At 37.8% G+C, this 15,150-nt stretch overlaps 2 protein-coding genes and 1 long non-coding RNA gene across 3 annotated transcripts; 1 reads left to right on the forward strand and 2 right to left on the reverse strand.

Moving 5' to 3' along the window:
- Positions 1–7: 7 nt before the first annotated feature.
- Positions 8–6,050, forward strand: LOC122036450. The gene is made up of 2 exons (XR_006127387.1): positions 8–5,282; positions 5,468–6,050. It is a non-coding gene; the product is annotated as an uncharacterized LOC122036450 (long non-coding RNA).
- A 415-nt stretch (positions 6,051–6,465) lies between these two features.
- On the reverse strand, positions 6,466–9,631 carry LOC122036448 (proteasome subunit alpha type-7-like). Its single transcript, XM_042595761.1, has 3 exons — positions 9,393–9,631; positions 8,878–9,292; positions 6,466–6,939 (listed from the first exon to the last, which is right to left on the reverse strand). The coding sequence occupies exons 1-3, from the start codon at positions 9,563–9,565 to the stop codon at positions 6,772–6,774; spliced, it is 756 nt and encodes a 251-aa protein (XP_042451695.1). The 5' UTR covers positions 9,566–9,631; the 3' UTR covers positions 6,466–6,771.
- A 463-nt stretch (positions 9,632–10,094) lies between these two features.
- Positions 10,095–14,712, reverse strand: LOC122036449 (ER lumen protein-retaining receptor erd-2.2-like). Its single transcript, XM_042595762.1, has 6 exons — positions 14,383–14,712; positions 13,583–13,782; positions 12,674–12,814; positions 12,505–12,585; positions 10,442–10,566; positions 10,095–10,357 (listed from the first exon to the last, which is right to left on the reverse strand). Exons 1-6 carry the CDS (start codon positions 14,603–14,605, stop codon positions 10,309–10,311), a joined length of 819 nt encoding a protein of 272 aa, XP_042451696.1. The 5' UTR covers positions 14,606–14,712; the 3' UTR covers positions 10,095–10,308.
- Positions 14,713–15,150: the final 438 nt, after the last annotated feature.

A 15,150-nucleotide genomic window follows, 5' to 3' on the forward strand; every position in this document is an offset into this window, starting at 1 on the left:
TATAAGATAAAATATATATCATTATCATAAAATTTATATATTATAAGCTATATTTTATACCTGGTGAGGCGGATTACAAAAATCCAATCCCGGGCTCGCCCCATCCCACATAATCACCTATCCCCTTCCAATTTATTTATTCGGGTAGTGTGTAACAAATGTCATCGTGAGACATGTTGTGTTCTCTTCTTACCAACATCTCTCTTTAATTTTCAAGTTCCAGACATCTTCTAGTTGATAGTCCTTTATCTTTAGTATGTGGTATAATACTAAAAAGCATGGGGGAGGATAGTGAAGGCTATCAAATGTAACCATTTGGATTAGTCTTATTTGTAGGAGAAAGCACTGGGGTGGAGAGTGAAGTTGATCTAATAACCATTTGGCTTGAAATTTGTCCCATCCATCCATAACAAGTCTAATTCTGCACCCTCATCACACCCTTGCCGCTGCCACTGAAGACACGCACCCGCATGATCTGCAATCATTTGAGATCCCTAAGCAAATCAGTGGCCTGTGTTTCTGATTTTTGAACTGTTAGGGCGCGTTTGGTTTAGGGTGATTGTTGATAACCTTGTTTGGTTTAGGTTATGATCAATTCCCGAGTAATGCAGCTTATTGCTACATCAGCAAAACGTTATCAAATGAGCTATAACTCCGGAATCCGATTACCTTGGCAACCTAAGGTCTTCGGTGATTCTGGAGGTTAATGATTTTTTTGGTCAAAATTATCCTTTATTTTGTTTTTGACGCCGATGACTCATGGGTTATTCTCCAACGGCTCGTAAGGCGAGCGACGGGGCAAGCAGCAAGCAATGGGGTGAGGCGAAGCAAGTGGCAACGGCATGACGAGGTGTGGGTGAGAGGGAGAAGATGACACAGTAATCGGATGAGTGATCTTAGGTTTTTTAATTAAAATTTTTCTTAATTGATTCAATCAAATCCTAACTTAAATAGGTAGTTTAAATAGACTTTCTCAAACCTTAATCGAATTATCCTATTAAAATATATATAAATTTATTTCAAAATTTAAAAATTATAAATAAATTATATTTATTTATTATATATATTATCAATTTATTGTTATCATTAATATTATTAATTTAATTTATTCTAAAAATAAATAAATATCAAAAATATTTAGGATTGAACCAAAGGTAATACGGTAAATGTTAAACTATATTATACACTAAAACTTTCAAACAAACAAGTTTTTATTGCATTACCTAAGATTGAACCAAACAATATTGGGTTATGTTTTATTCTCCATAATCTTAGGTGGCGTTTGGTTAAATGATGGGAATGACTATTGATATGAGTTTGATAGTAAGGTGTAATGGGAGTGAGAATGGAAATGAAACCCACCTAGTTATATGAGTTTGGTTGATTCCCATAAATCTAGAAATCATTCCCAAATTATCATTCTCAAACCCACAACCCAAACACAATCTTTTACTATCATTCCATTACCTCATTCCCAAACCCATCAACCAAACACCACCTTAGTTATGTGTAGAGCTGTGCAAAAAAAAATGGAAAACCGAAAACCGGACCGGAACCGGTAGCTTACTGGTTCCGGTTTAACTGTTAACCGGTTTTAACCGGTTTTTACCGGTTTATCAGTTGGTTCCCGGTTTAGAATTTTTTTTACTGGTAAACCGATAAAACCGGGAACCGATCGGTTTTCTTTGGAGAGCCCAATAACCCACTTGAATGCTTCGGCCTACTTTCATGTAAAGATGAACAAAGCAAAAGCATTTGGAATAAACCTTAAAGCTCCCAGTTTAAGATGAGTTCTATTATATTGCTCTGATCGTGTCTCCACCAGCTTGCATTTGCCACTACTTCATGGTTACCTGGTTAGCTTTTTTAATGAAAAATGTTAAACTTTGTAGATTAATACTCCAACCTCTTTTAAGGAAGAAAATTGTTAAATTTAATTAATACATGTACTCTGCCAAACGTAACAAACTAGTGGTAGATGGCTAACTTTCCTGTGCTGCCATTAACATAACAGCGCTATTGAAAAGTAAATCCAGGGAGCGACGATATCTTTATATGATCTTCCGTTTGTCTATAGCATATAATACAACAGAGTGTTTGTGGCAAATTCATGAAAGATTTCTATGATGACAGGAAGAAGAAATTAATTTAACAAAACAAAGATATGAAGAAGTTAACTCTTATCTTCTTCCCTGATGGCTATTGAAGCGTCATACACAGTTCACGAGAAGAATTTCTAGCTTCTGGATCTAAATTATGTGCTAGTGCAACAAAATAATCAATTAGCACAGCAGCTGGAACCGGTTCTCGGTTGGAACTGGTTAACCGGCCAGAACCGGTTCAACCGGAACCGGTAGAACCGGAAAGGATACCGGTCGGTTAACCGGTTCTACATAAAATGTGGTAAACTGGAATTAACCGGAACCGATAAACCGGTAAATCCGTTAACCGACCGGTTGAACATGCCTAGTTATGTGATTACCTGATAATCACATAACTAAGGTTATGCATGATAACTTGAACCAGCACCCTTAAAATTTTCACAGTGGCTAGTATGAATTCCAGGTCATGATTAGGAAGTTTCTGAGTTACTTGTACTTAAAAATAGCTCTCTAGTATACCTTATTTTTTATTGATCATTACTAAAATAGAAAAATCATGTATGATCATAAATCGATGAATTCCAAACAAGTGTCATATTAATCTTGGTTGGAACAACTAGATTTGGAATACAGTGAAACTGGAACAGCTCTGCTCTCTTTGCTTGTGTTAATTACTAGGGCTGAGCTTTCGGGTGAAAGAACTGACCGAACAGAACAAACCGAAACCACATAAATCAAAAAAATTTCAAACAAACCGAACCGACCAAATTTTTCAACAAAACCTGAAAAAATCGAACCTATATAACATCGGTTAATTCAGTTTTCGACTGAATTAACCGAACTTCAACAATCAAACAAAAAAAATCAGTATTGCTTGCAAGAGGCCAATTGCCGTTCTCACAGAGCTCCTCAGCTGTCATTAATTCTTGAACTCTAGAAATCAAGCCAGCTAACACAATTCCAGCAATTCTAGAACCTTAGATGAAGAAATAAAACAAATGCTTCAATCGAGGAATAGTGAAATGCGGAGAAAACGAAAATTGAAGTAATCTGCATGAGCTACCTTCAGATCTCGACAAGCGGGGAGATCATTCGGTAAAGCAAGGGATATCAAGAGTTAATTCGGAGAAGAGTGCTTGGAGGAAGGAAGGGGAAGAGATCGGGAGACATCAGTGAGGTAGCAATCCTCCACATAGACGGGGGTAATGGTGAATCGAAGAGAGACTGTGTTGTTGCCGGTCGTTCGCTTGTTGCGGCCTGCGTGAGGACAAGGGGACTCATAGGCGATGGTCTCATCTGCGGCGAGAGCTACAAGAGGGGAGGGAGGGCTTCATAGTGTTGTTGGTTAGTTGCTCGCTCGTTGGCTACGGCCTGCATGAGGACAAGGGGACTTAGAGAGTTGCTGGCGATGGTCTCATCAGTGGCGAGACCCACAAGAAGGGAGGAGGTAAGAGTGTTGGGAGGAGAGGCGAGAGTGGGAGTCATGAGGGGAGGTTGACAAGATGAGTGGGATTCCCACAAGGGAGGAGGTAAGAGTGTTGGGAGGAGAGGCGAGAGTGGGAGTCACGAGGGGAGGCTGACAAGACGAGTGGGATTGGAAATTAGGGATTTTAATTTTTAAACTCCCATCTTGGTTTGGTTTTAGATTTTTAAAACCAAAATCGAAGTGATATTTTTTTTTAAAAAAAAAGAACTTTCGAATTAACTGCACCAAATTTTTAATTTCGGTAGTTAATTTGGTTTAACTAATCTTTTACTCACCTCTAATTATTACTATGGAATTAACTGCAGCATTTTACCATTTTTTAAATATTTGTCTGAAATAGGTTTATTGAGGTAATATATTAGAATCATATTTCATTGAAGTCTAAAGGTTCTTATGAGTCCTGCATCACCATTTCTCAAGTTTGCTGCTAGTTAAAGCTGGTACAGTTTTGTTAATAACTACTTTGCTGAGAGGTGGACCATGCTAAAGCCACGCTGGATGACATCCGCTGGTGGTACCAATCAATTAGAGCAAATTGATGTCTGAGTTGTATATTGTTCCCAATGAAGTATGAAAAGTCTCATGGTTTGCATCGCCCTTGCTTTATGCCTCATCTCATGTAAGAAGTCTCACCTTTAGGAAATCATTCTAGCATATGTGTCACAACTCCACGTCTCAATCTGTACCATGCATTGTTGCCCCACCTGGTGCAAAAATATGTTTCATCTGTGCTGACCACTACAGAACCTTGTTTTTAAGCGTGAATAAAGTCTTATTGCAAACTTGAAATACAATAATCTTCTAGTTCTTTAATGCTGCATGTAATTGGAAACTCCTTTGTTGGTTACTTGGTTGTTGCGTCTATAGATTTCAAGCCAATTAATGGAAGTGTTCTCATATTAATTTGGCTAGTTTTACAGTTCTATGTAGAGAATTAAGGTGGGAAACCACTTTTACAGAATCATCGCAATAACACATTTTAGATGTTACAAAGAAGCAACATAATGGATTTTACTGTAAAAATAAATCATTTTAGTTAATTTCATATGATAGTGTTGATACATTCGTTCGAGCTGTATATCTCATTTTCATATGGCAAGGTTTTTCAGGGACATGATTTTGATTCTTGACATATGTATATATTCTAACCATATTGGGTAAGGTTTAAGGCTGTCACTTCATGCAGTAGTCATGTGTATCTACATTTCTGTTATTGAAATTCTATTCCCTAGTAATATCTTCCTGATCTTCTTTTGCGGCAATTTCCAGATTTCCGATCTATTATATGGACATTTTGGACATGCCAACTGTTATGTTGACCCTGCTATCGCCACATAGAAAATATTCCGTGTCTTTCTCTATGTTGCTGCATCTTTTGTATCTTAGAATTAAGTGTATCCTTTTCTCAACTAAGAATGATAGAGGTAGCATAGTAGTGCTCTATATTGTCTGGAGGATTGATCCAGCTTAAGCATTAACATGGTAGATCAGGCCTTGCTAATGTTTGATTACACTATTCTCTTTGTTTTATCTTGGCAAAAACTTCCGATTATGCCATCTTTTTTAAGCTTTACATTCCATTTCTAATTGTTGGGTTTTTTTTGTTCTTTCATGGCTTGCAGGTTAAGAAATTAACCAATAACATCTCATATATATTGGATGCACTCCTAAATTCAACCATTTTGGAAGTACAGGTATTAATTGTGCTCTGTGCATTGGCTTTTAGCTTCCCTTGGATACGTTGACATTCATAGCTTACATTAATCACAATGAATATGAAAATAGTTTACAGTTATGGATTAGTTTCTTACTCTTCATTTGTAAAAGGTTTCACCTACTACTTTACTGTGAGTCTCTTTCTTGTCATCTTCTTGTTCAGGGTGATAAAATAAGACGACGCAAGGATTGGATGAACTGGATTCTTCCTTCAATATCCAAGCGATATGGCATTGTTCCAGGGCCCGAGTCTTTAGCCACGTCGGATGATGGTTCTCTTGATACTCTTGTCCAAAATCTTGGCTTGGAGGATGGTGCTGCTTGCCAAGCCATATATAATGGGACACTTGAAAAAGTCAATTAGTCCCTAGACCAGAGTTCCTTGGAATGTGTTGCATTACACTACTGGATCAAAGCACAGAGAGACAATTTTAAGATTTCCAAAATACAAATAATGAAATAATGAGGTGGCTAAGTTGCCACTATCATGTTCCTTATTTTGGCTTGGTTTTGCTAATGATTTTGGTGAGCGATACTCTATCTCGATTTGCTGGTGGACCGACAAATTATCCACATCCTTGTTGGTGAATACCTTCATGGCAATAATGACTCGTGGTCAGCCACTCACCCCTGGATGAGTGTGGCAATGACATCTGTCACAACTGTTATCATTTTCTGTTGTCTGGTAACTCGGTTTATTGCTATTAGCTGTTTGATGATTGTTAAATAATTGAAACTATTTTTGACTATCTATTTTAAACTTTGTTTCATACTTGGATGAAAAGTTAGTTCAACGTTTGGTCCAGGCATTGAGTAGTGAATTTGTTTTGCTCATTTTGATATCTAAATGTTTTTTTTTGTATTTGTTGTTAAATTTTTAATTCAAGTTTGTCTTTGATACAAAATAGATCAAACACCATATTTTGGTACCAAAATCTCCCGAATGGTTTGTGCTATAGTAAGCGTAGACAGCAAATTTTCGTAGGTCTTGAAGATAATTTAGCAAGAAACCAGAAAAAAAAAAATGTAGCAACCAAAACTTTCCGAGTAATGATTTATACTAGATCCAGATTTGAAAAAAAAAATATTTTATTTTGTATGCAGGCATTTTAAAAAAATTAAAAATAAAAATTCTCGTCCTTAAGTTAATTGAACCAAAGAAGCCAAGTAATCAAGAACGATCAGCTGCATTGGGCAACCGAAGCATAGTACAAACTTTTAATAAATAACAAGCTCTATAAATTAGTGTTACTACTTTACTAGAAGATTCAACTAAGAACACCGTGGACTAACTCTGCTTTTAATTCTCTGTAACTAACAACCCACGGACATGCGATTAGAGGTTGACTTAGAATTATAGATAAGCAAAATGAGCTCCTGCAGAACATAGCAGCCCATAAATTAACAGTTTCAGGTCAACGTATTAAATTAAGAGAAGCAACTGACTAAAGCAGAAGCTGGCGTAAACTAGACTTGGCTATCTTTAGAAGGGGGCTTCTTTGCAGCCTCCGCTGCCGCTTTCTCAGCCTCAATCTCAGCGACGATAGCATCAATCTCGGCTTCTTCAAGTTGACGAAGACCCTGTTCTTTTGTCATCACTGCAATCTCGATGTTCTTTCCTCCACTCTCAACAACCTGATTAATACAAAGGAATTCATGCTTCAATCAGATTGTGTTGATGAGTATGGTTGCGAGAGTGAAGGGAATGAAAAGTTGTTCAACAGATATAAATAAATGTAGAGATGAGACAACCAATCATCGATAGATGACAAAAAAAAGATGCAAATAAACTCTGGAAACCAAATCTGTGAAAGATCTCACTTTTCTAGGTTAAGTTTCACCAATAATAAGTACAATTACAGTCATACACACTTTAAGGAGGATAGATGGAGTTAAATTTTTGAGCAAATAATGAGAACATGGAAGATGTTGTTTGTTCAAGATCACAACGTATAACATCCAAAGCCTACCCTATATATATATATATATATATTAAAAATACTTACTGGTATATAGAGAGGCAAACCTGGTGAAGATGGAGAGATGTATAACCAACAGTGGCAACATAGAAAAGAATGATATGCCCAACGTAAAGGCTCAAATCTTTCAACTTGAATTATCACACTGGATTCACAAATATGCTTGTTATAATGCTAGGCCTACAAAGTCGTATCATTTTTCAATGTTATTTTAGCTTTTCTTTGTTGTCCTATCAATGATCATGCTAATTGTGTTCCTCATAATTTTCACTAACTCTCTACCATGTCAAATATTAACAACAATTACATCTTTGCAATCCTATGAATAAAGTCTTGAGTTTGCCATTCAGCATTCAAATACTAGTGCTCATCAACAAATCATTCAGCATTCAACATTGCACATCTAAAATTCTGCGCGTAAATATCAAGAAAATGGTTTGCAAATATGATTTGTATGCCTTGTGAATATGGCCTTACAAGGATGGAAAGCATGGCGAGGAGCCAACCCAAGCTGAAAACATATCATGTGACTGCGGTGAACTGTGATAATCACCAACTCTTAAAATGAAGCATGTTTATCCATTAGTAATTAACAGCCCTAAAAATCTTCTTACTTTCTCTCTCAAATATCTGCTCCACATGGAATAATTTAGTATCATCTTCCCAACTGATGCGATGATAAAGGGGGACCCACCAACTACATATCAAGGGCGGAGAAAGCAGTCAACGTGGAGGTCAAAGTCAAAGCAGTCAACACTAAGGAACCAACGGGCTCACTAAAAGTGGGCTGAGCGGAGGTCGACTTCAACTACCGATTGGGCTTGAAGGGTCCGATAGAGCAGGAAGCTCATCGAACTAGACCGCTCGCCAGAACAGGGTCATATAGAAAGAGCATCAAATGACGCACAACTAATCGAGCGAGTGCAGGTCGACTGGAGATCGTGTCCGGTCAGGCAATAAACAACCTGCCGAACCGAGGTACTACGAAGAAAACAGCTCAAACCGATTGGGCGGGGGTCCTGGCCGAGCGACTACCCCGCTCGGCCACACAGTGGGGCCCTCCCATATCTCAGGATATCCCTTTGGGAGGTAATGCCGCTGACAACAGGGCATGGTCAACAGATAAATCGTACGACGAAAGCTTCTATGATCATATCAGAGATTTGCATGACCTGTTAAGGTATGGTGTCAGACACTTTTCTGACATGTCCTTTCATAGAACGGTTGGAAAAATGTGCCCGCGTCTTGAGAAGTATGCATGTGCCTACTGTACCACTATTATGACATGTCATTCCCAGACCCGGCACCGACATTTCTTGTGTTGCAGATCGAAGCAGAGTTTTTGTGAGGTCAATAGAGGAGCGGCAAGAGCCACGTCCCCTGCCAGCCTTCTTCACGATTTTCGGACAGTATCACCAACTATTTAAAATATTTCCAGCATCCAGTGCCATAATGGACTGTATTTGTTTGGATATATATACGAATTGCCATAAGATTTTTAAGTCATGGGATCGTCAGACTTGATGTTCTCTCGTAGGATCAAAAGAAAAATCAACAATAAACGAATAATAATAAAGGGAAGAAAGAAACTTACTTCAAGCAGTGCCCTAATGGCTAGCTTCACAGTCTCTTGCCCAGAGGTCTCCTTGTAGTTCTTCTCCAGAAACTCCCGCATCGAATTGGAATTTCTCCCAGTGGCGTTGGCCTTCCAGGCAGAAAATGTCCCCGAGGGATCAGTCTGGTACAGGGCAGGGACGCCAGTGTCCGGATCAAATCCAACGATGAGTGCGGAAAGCCCAAAGGGGCGCACGCCTCCGCTCTGGGTGTACTTCTGCTGCAGGCCGGCGATGTAGCGGGTGATGTACTCGACCGTGACGGGATCCTCCACTGTGAGTCGGTGGCTCTGACACTCGATTCGGGCGCGGTTGATGAGCACGCGGGCGTCGGCTTTCAGACCCGCGCACGCCAGCGCGATGTGCGTGTCCAGGCTCACGATCTTACGCACCGATCTGGAAAAGGAAAAATGCAGGAAGCAAGCGGATCGTTAGAAATAAAAAAAAACCCGACGAAATGTGATCCCGCAGAAACCCTAATGAATGGAGAAAATACCGGGAGTCCTGGAGCTTGGGGGTTGATTTCTTCTCGACGCCGAGGACGATGGCGTCGGTGCCACGGACGCCGACAGCGGCGTTTCCCTTGCGGACCGCCTCGAGGGCATACTCGACCTGGAAGAGATGGCCGTCGGGGGAGAAGACGGTGATGGCACGGTCGTAGCGAGCCATTGAATTCGATCGCCGATAGAATCGTGCCGTTCGTTCCAATAAGAAAGTCAAAAGGGTTTGCTGGAGGAAGAAGATGGCGAGGAAGTTGGGCCGGTTCGGTTTGGTCGGCCCATACATTCTCTGCTGATTTATTTGAAAGAAAACTCCACCCAATCTTATCTTTTATTACAAAATTAGGCTATAATGCTACAATAATATTCATATAGTCTTTTAAATATTTACTATTTAATTCTGAACTACGAAGTATTATAAGATATTTTTCTTAATGGGACGATAAATCTAAAATATTGAATTGCTGAGTCACCCAATACGAGAACTTTCGAATTTATCCTGATGACAATTAGACCGAACTGATTATTCCCAAAGATTATGACACTTCGGAGAGACCTCAAATATGAATTTCACAACAACATAGATAAAGAGTTCTGAGTTTTTAAAATTGACAAGTTTAAGACTGATGCAATTAATGTTTATTAATTACCATCGCAGCTAACTAGTTGATCAGCATATTTACCAACTCAGGTTCAAATACATCATCAAGAACGATGCCATCTTCTGAAATATAGTTACAAAATGTTTATTAATTAGGATCGCAGCTTCAGCTAGCTACAGCTTCAACAAGTTAGCTTTAATCTGGGTAAACATTGAACTATATTTGCTTCATAACTTACAAGAACTTAAAAATGTCAGCAACATCAAGATGCACAAAGAAAATGAAATTAAGACGGTAAGTTTTGTATGGATCACACAACACCAGATGGAAGTCGGAGCACCAGCTGACCGCCAAAAATACTGCAGGTAGGAACGAAAAGGATGATTCAGAAACTGAAATTAAATTGCATACATGGATTATCGGATTAAGTTGCATCGAAGTACCTCTTCACGTAGTAGTAGCAGAAGTCAGCAAGGATGAAAGTTTGAATGATTTCGGAGAGGAGGACCATTGGCGGCCATAAACCATAACCCAAAGCAGTCAATAAGCGCCCTCGGGTATCAAGAACCTGCGAAATCATTTCAGAAGTAGAAGTGATGATATAGCAGTTTTTATTTCTCTTCAAATGATTTAGTTGTCTACCATCTAGTTGCTATTTATCAACTAGCATATAGTCCCTCTCAATTCTGAATTTGGGATAACTCCCTACATATATAGTACATTATAGTTTTTTGATTTTTTCGCTATTCACTACGAGGAGTCCACACCAAATTAAACGTGACAAGATTATGCCCCCTCCCATTTCAAGTTACGGGGTTGAATTTCAGAAAGAAAAAACAACTAGAAAATTCCAAATATGCAAAGCTTTAGCATTCAAATATGGTAGTATAGGACTGTAGGTTAAATTACACAAGAGCATTTCTTCACTTCTAAAAGAAAGCAGAATTTTATAACTGTTTATTTGATTGGAAAGAGAGGAAAGCAAGGACGGTGGGAGAGAAGGGAAGAAACAAAAAGGACAAAAATTAAAAGGGCACCCCAAATTTTATAAATCATCAAAAGGATGCCTTTTTTCAAAAAAAAATCAAAAGGACCCCTTCAATGTTGTTATCCCGAAAATACCTTTAACTCAACGCTGTTGTAGAAGTTATCGGATAGTTGCTACAATATGCAAATGTGCAGAAGCTACCGGCCACCGAGTAGCTGCTACAATGTGTAGAAGCTACCGAGTAGCTGCTACAACATGTTTAGAGTGAGTTTAGGGTTTAGGATTAAGGTTTACAATATGCAGAAGCTACCTAGTAACTACTACAGAAGTTACCTAGTAGCTGCTACAATATATAGAAGTTACCCAATAGTTGCTGTAACGTGTTTAGAGTGGGTTTAGGGTCTCTGAACACTATTATATCAAAAATTATCTATGAACTTGGTCAAAATTATTTAAACTTCATCAAAATTATTTTAAAATGGTTGTAGAAGCTATTATGTAGTTGTTACAACCCTAAACTCTCCCTAAACACGTTATAGCAGCTACTGGGTAGCTTCTATACGTTGTAGTAGCTACTCGATAGCTTTTACAAGGTGTAAACTCTAACCTTAAATCCTAAACTCACCCTAAACACGTTGTAGCAGCTACTATGTAGCTTCTACAAATTGTAACAACTATCGGTAGCTACTACAACAGTGTTGGATCAAAGGGGTATTTTGAAATAAAATCATTGAAGGATCGTCCATTTTGAATTTTTTTTTTTTTTGTAAAAAACAAAGGGCGCCCATTTGATGCTTCTCTTAATTTGGGTCGCCCTTATGATTTTTGGCCAAAAAGAAATAATAAAAAGTTGCTTACCTGGATGGGAGGGGAAGAGAGCTGGGGAGGAACTGAAAATTTTCCATCTCTACTCTTCAACCTTTCCTCCGTCCAATTTGAGAGGCAACGGTGGTACACATCTAATAGTGGCCTGATGATGGTTTGGTGGTAATGGAATTTGAAAACAAGCATTAACTGGTGGACAACGAATACTAGTCTTTTATCATTTCCCCCCTCCTCTCCTTTTCTTCTCTTAATGCTTACCCTGTACCAAATCCTGGAATAGAGCACTGTACAATTACCTAGTCTGTCTAAAGCAGAGTATCACGACCTCCCATTTCTATTCGTTTTTAAGATTATATAACTAACAGACTTTGATTGAATAGTTGAAGAACAAAGATAAATTTGACCAAAGAGATATCTGATTAACTAGGAATTTGATGGTACAAAAACATAGTTAAATTAACAGTTCTACATGGAGTTCAAGTACCATTTAGTATAGGATATCAGAAACCTAATTGATCTTCTTTCATGGAAAAGGGCAGAAGAGAAGGAAAAAAAAATTCAAACTTCAGTAATTATGTCATCCAATGGACTTGGAAACTAAGAGTTTTCCTTGATGCCTATGTACCATAATCTCTTTGATCATGAACAGAAAATGCAATATGAATAGCAAAAATTTTCTTCGATGAACCAAACCTGAAGGACCCAGTGAGCACAACTCAGAAATCTTGCAACACCAAGAGCAAAAACATAGTGAGCTGTGAATGGCTCTACAATCTGAAGGCATATTTAAAAATATTAAAAGAAAATTTCACTTCAAAAATTCAGTCACAAGGTTCTCAGACATCAAGTTGTACAATTGTACCTTAGTATTCTGCATTGAACGTAGCTGAGGTAATACTGAAACAGCTTCCAAATAAACACAAAATGCCCAAGAAATCCTATTGACTATATTATGTGAGGTAGAAGGATGGACTGCAAGGGCTAACAAAGCACAAGGCACCACCTAGAATCATATATAAATCAATCAATTTATAACTTAAAGAATGAAAACACCCTACGGCTAGCCAAGAGTAGAATGTTCATAGAAATCTTCAAGTCAGAAGATTTCTCTCCTTATACCAAACAAGAATTGATGTCTTTCAAAAGCCTGAAATATTCCATATAACAATCCTCAATGATTTAGTGTATCATTGCAAGCTCCTTATATAATACAGAGATTATTGTGTTATTTAATCTCAAGGATCAACTATAACAACACAAATGAGCAAATATCATAACTAATGGCATGCCTGAAGATACATAAGATGATTGTAGCACTAAAGAATATCAAGACCCAAAATGGCTTTAAAAACATAAATGGAATAAGGTGTCAATTTCCTTTAACATAATTGTTTTGACCGTAAATATTATAACCAATGGCATGCCTGAAGATATATAAGATGATTGTAGCACTAAAGAATATCAAGAACCAAAACGGCTTTAAAAACATAAATGGAATAAGGTGTAAATTTCCTTCAACATAATTTTTTTTTGACCGTATTATAGTGCACCGCCTCTCATGAAGGAAAGGAGAAAGTTCATATCCAACGATTTCATTACGAAGAAAAAGCAACTGAATGGTAAATTGGTTCATCAATTCGTTATGTTAGTTATCACATGTACAGACTACTTTCCATGACAGTATTTAACGATGATTGTGAACTAATAAAACTAATATGTAAAAGAGGACTCAATATGTTCAGATTCTCTGGAAACTTGTGAAGTATCTTACCACATAATATATTGGAAAGTTGTCCTTATCTTCCATGTAGCTCGACTTTAATTTAAATCGAATCATGTATACAACCCAAAGAGTACTAGCAAGCGTGGCAGTATCTAACAATGTGTGTATATCATATTCCATGACCAAGCTGCAATACAGTCTCACAGCTAGAAACAAAGCGGTTAAATCCTGTGACTTCAGTGAAAGACCTGAAACATTTCAGAAAATATAAATGGAAGAAAATCAAATCAAGGACGCAAGTGCATCTTGTGTAATTGCGGCAAGTAAAATTGAATCTCAAGCCATTAAATAAAGTTAAAGCTATTAAGCCCAAATGAAACATTCTAGAGAAAGAAATAGTTAAGAGAGTCAAACTAGATAGGCAGTGAAAAAAGCCTGTGAGATAAACTACTTAGGAACTTAAAATTTAAAAAGTTTAAAATTTTATTTTTCTGTAAGAATATAAGGAAGATCCAAATTATGTTGTAATCAAATCCTAACAGATTCTCAACTGAAACCACGATCTAACACCAGCATACAAGTTATTTCAGAAGAATGGGAAAAAAAATTCCTTCTGTAGCATTGAGTGTATTCTTTGTTTGCATATCACAACTATTCAAGCAGCCTTATTAATCGTTTAATGCGGTAGGAGGGGAAAAAAAAAACAAGAACGAAGTAGAAAAAAAACTAATTTTTAATTAAAACTAGTGAAATAAAGTCTGGTTTCCTGCATCAGCTACAGATTGAACCAACACAAAAGCGAATAACAAAAAGAGAGGAAGAGGGATAGAGAGAAAGAAAGCGGGCACCGGCACAGGTCCTCTCCTTGGTGAGCTTGTAGATTAGGACAGAAATACCAAAAGCATGTACAGCCTCGGCCGCGACGAACAGGTTATCGTGGTCGTGGACGATGAAACGAAGGAAGACGAGCGCCGCCATGCCAGCCACCACGGACAAGAACGCCTTCACCTTGGGCGGCTGCCGCTTCAGCCATGTCGCCAACGCGTAGATCGGTCGCTTCCCCCCGCTCATTCCGACGCCGCCGCCCTCGCTGGGATCGCAGATCGCTTGCTCTCGCCGTGCTCGAAGAAAAGGGGAACGTAAAACTCGCTCCTTCCCTGCCGTATCCTAAATTTGCTTTAAATTTATTAAAAAAACAAAATAAATAATTAAAGAAATGCCTTCTTCTTCTACCAGATAGCGTACGCTGTTCTGCGTCCCATTTGATCCAAAACGACCGAAACTGATTCGGATTCAACCATAAGGAAACTGACCCAATAATAATAATAATAATAATAATTTCTATTACGCATGGAATGAAATGAATGCCTCCTAAATTTCGAGCCAGGATCTCCTAAATTTCTCAATGGAATTTGTTTCTATATATATCTGGAATATATTCATAGATGAACCGGATGATATTTATATGAGTATTTATTTTAATAAATTTTAAGAATGATTTTTAGTAAATAAAAAAATATCTTATTCGATATCTAATTTCTTCGTATAAAAGGTTGTTTTATCAAGGTAAAATATCTTTCGTGATTTATTTATATGTATCTTTATCTTAAAACAGG

Source organism: Zingiber officinale, unplaced genomic scaffold (assembly GCF_018446385.1).
Source record: "Zingiber officinale cultivar Zhangliang unplaced genomic scaffold, Zo_v1.1 ctg164, whole genome shotgun sequence".
NCBI classification, from domain to species: Eukaryota; Viridiplantae; Streptophyta; class Magnoliopsida; order Zingiberales; family Zingiberaceae; genus Zingiber; species Zingiber officinale.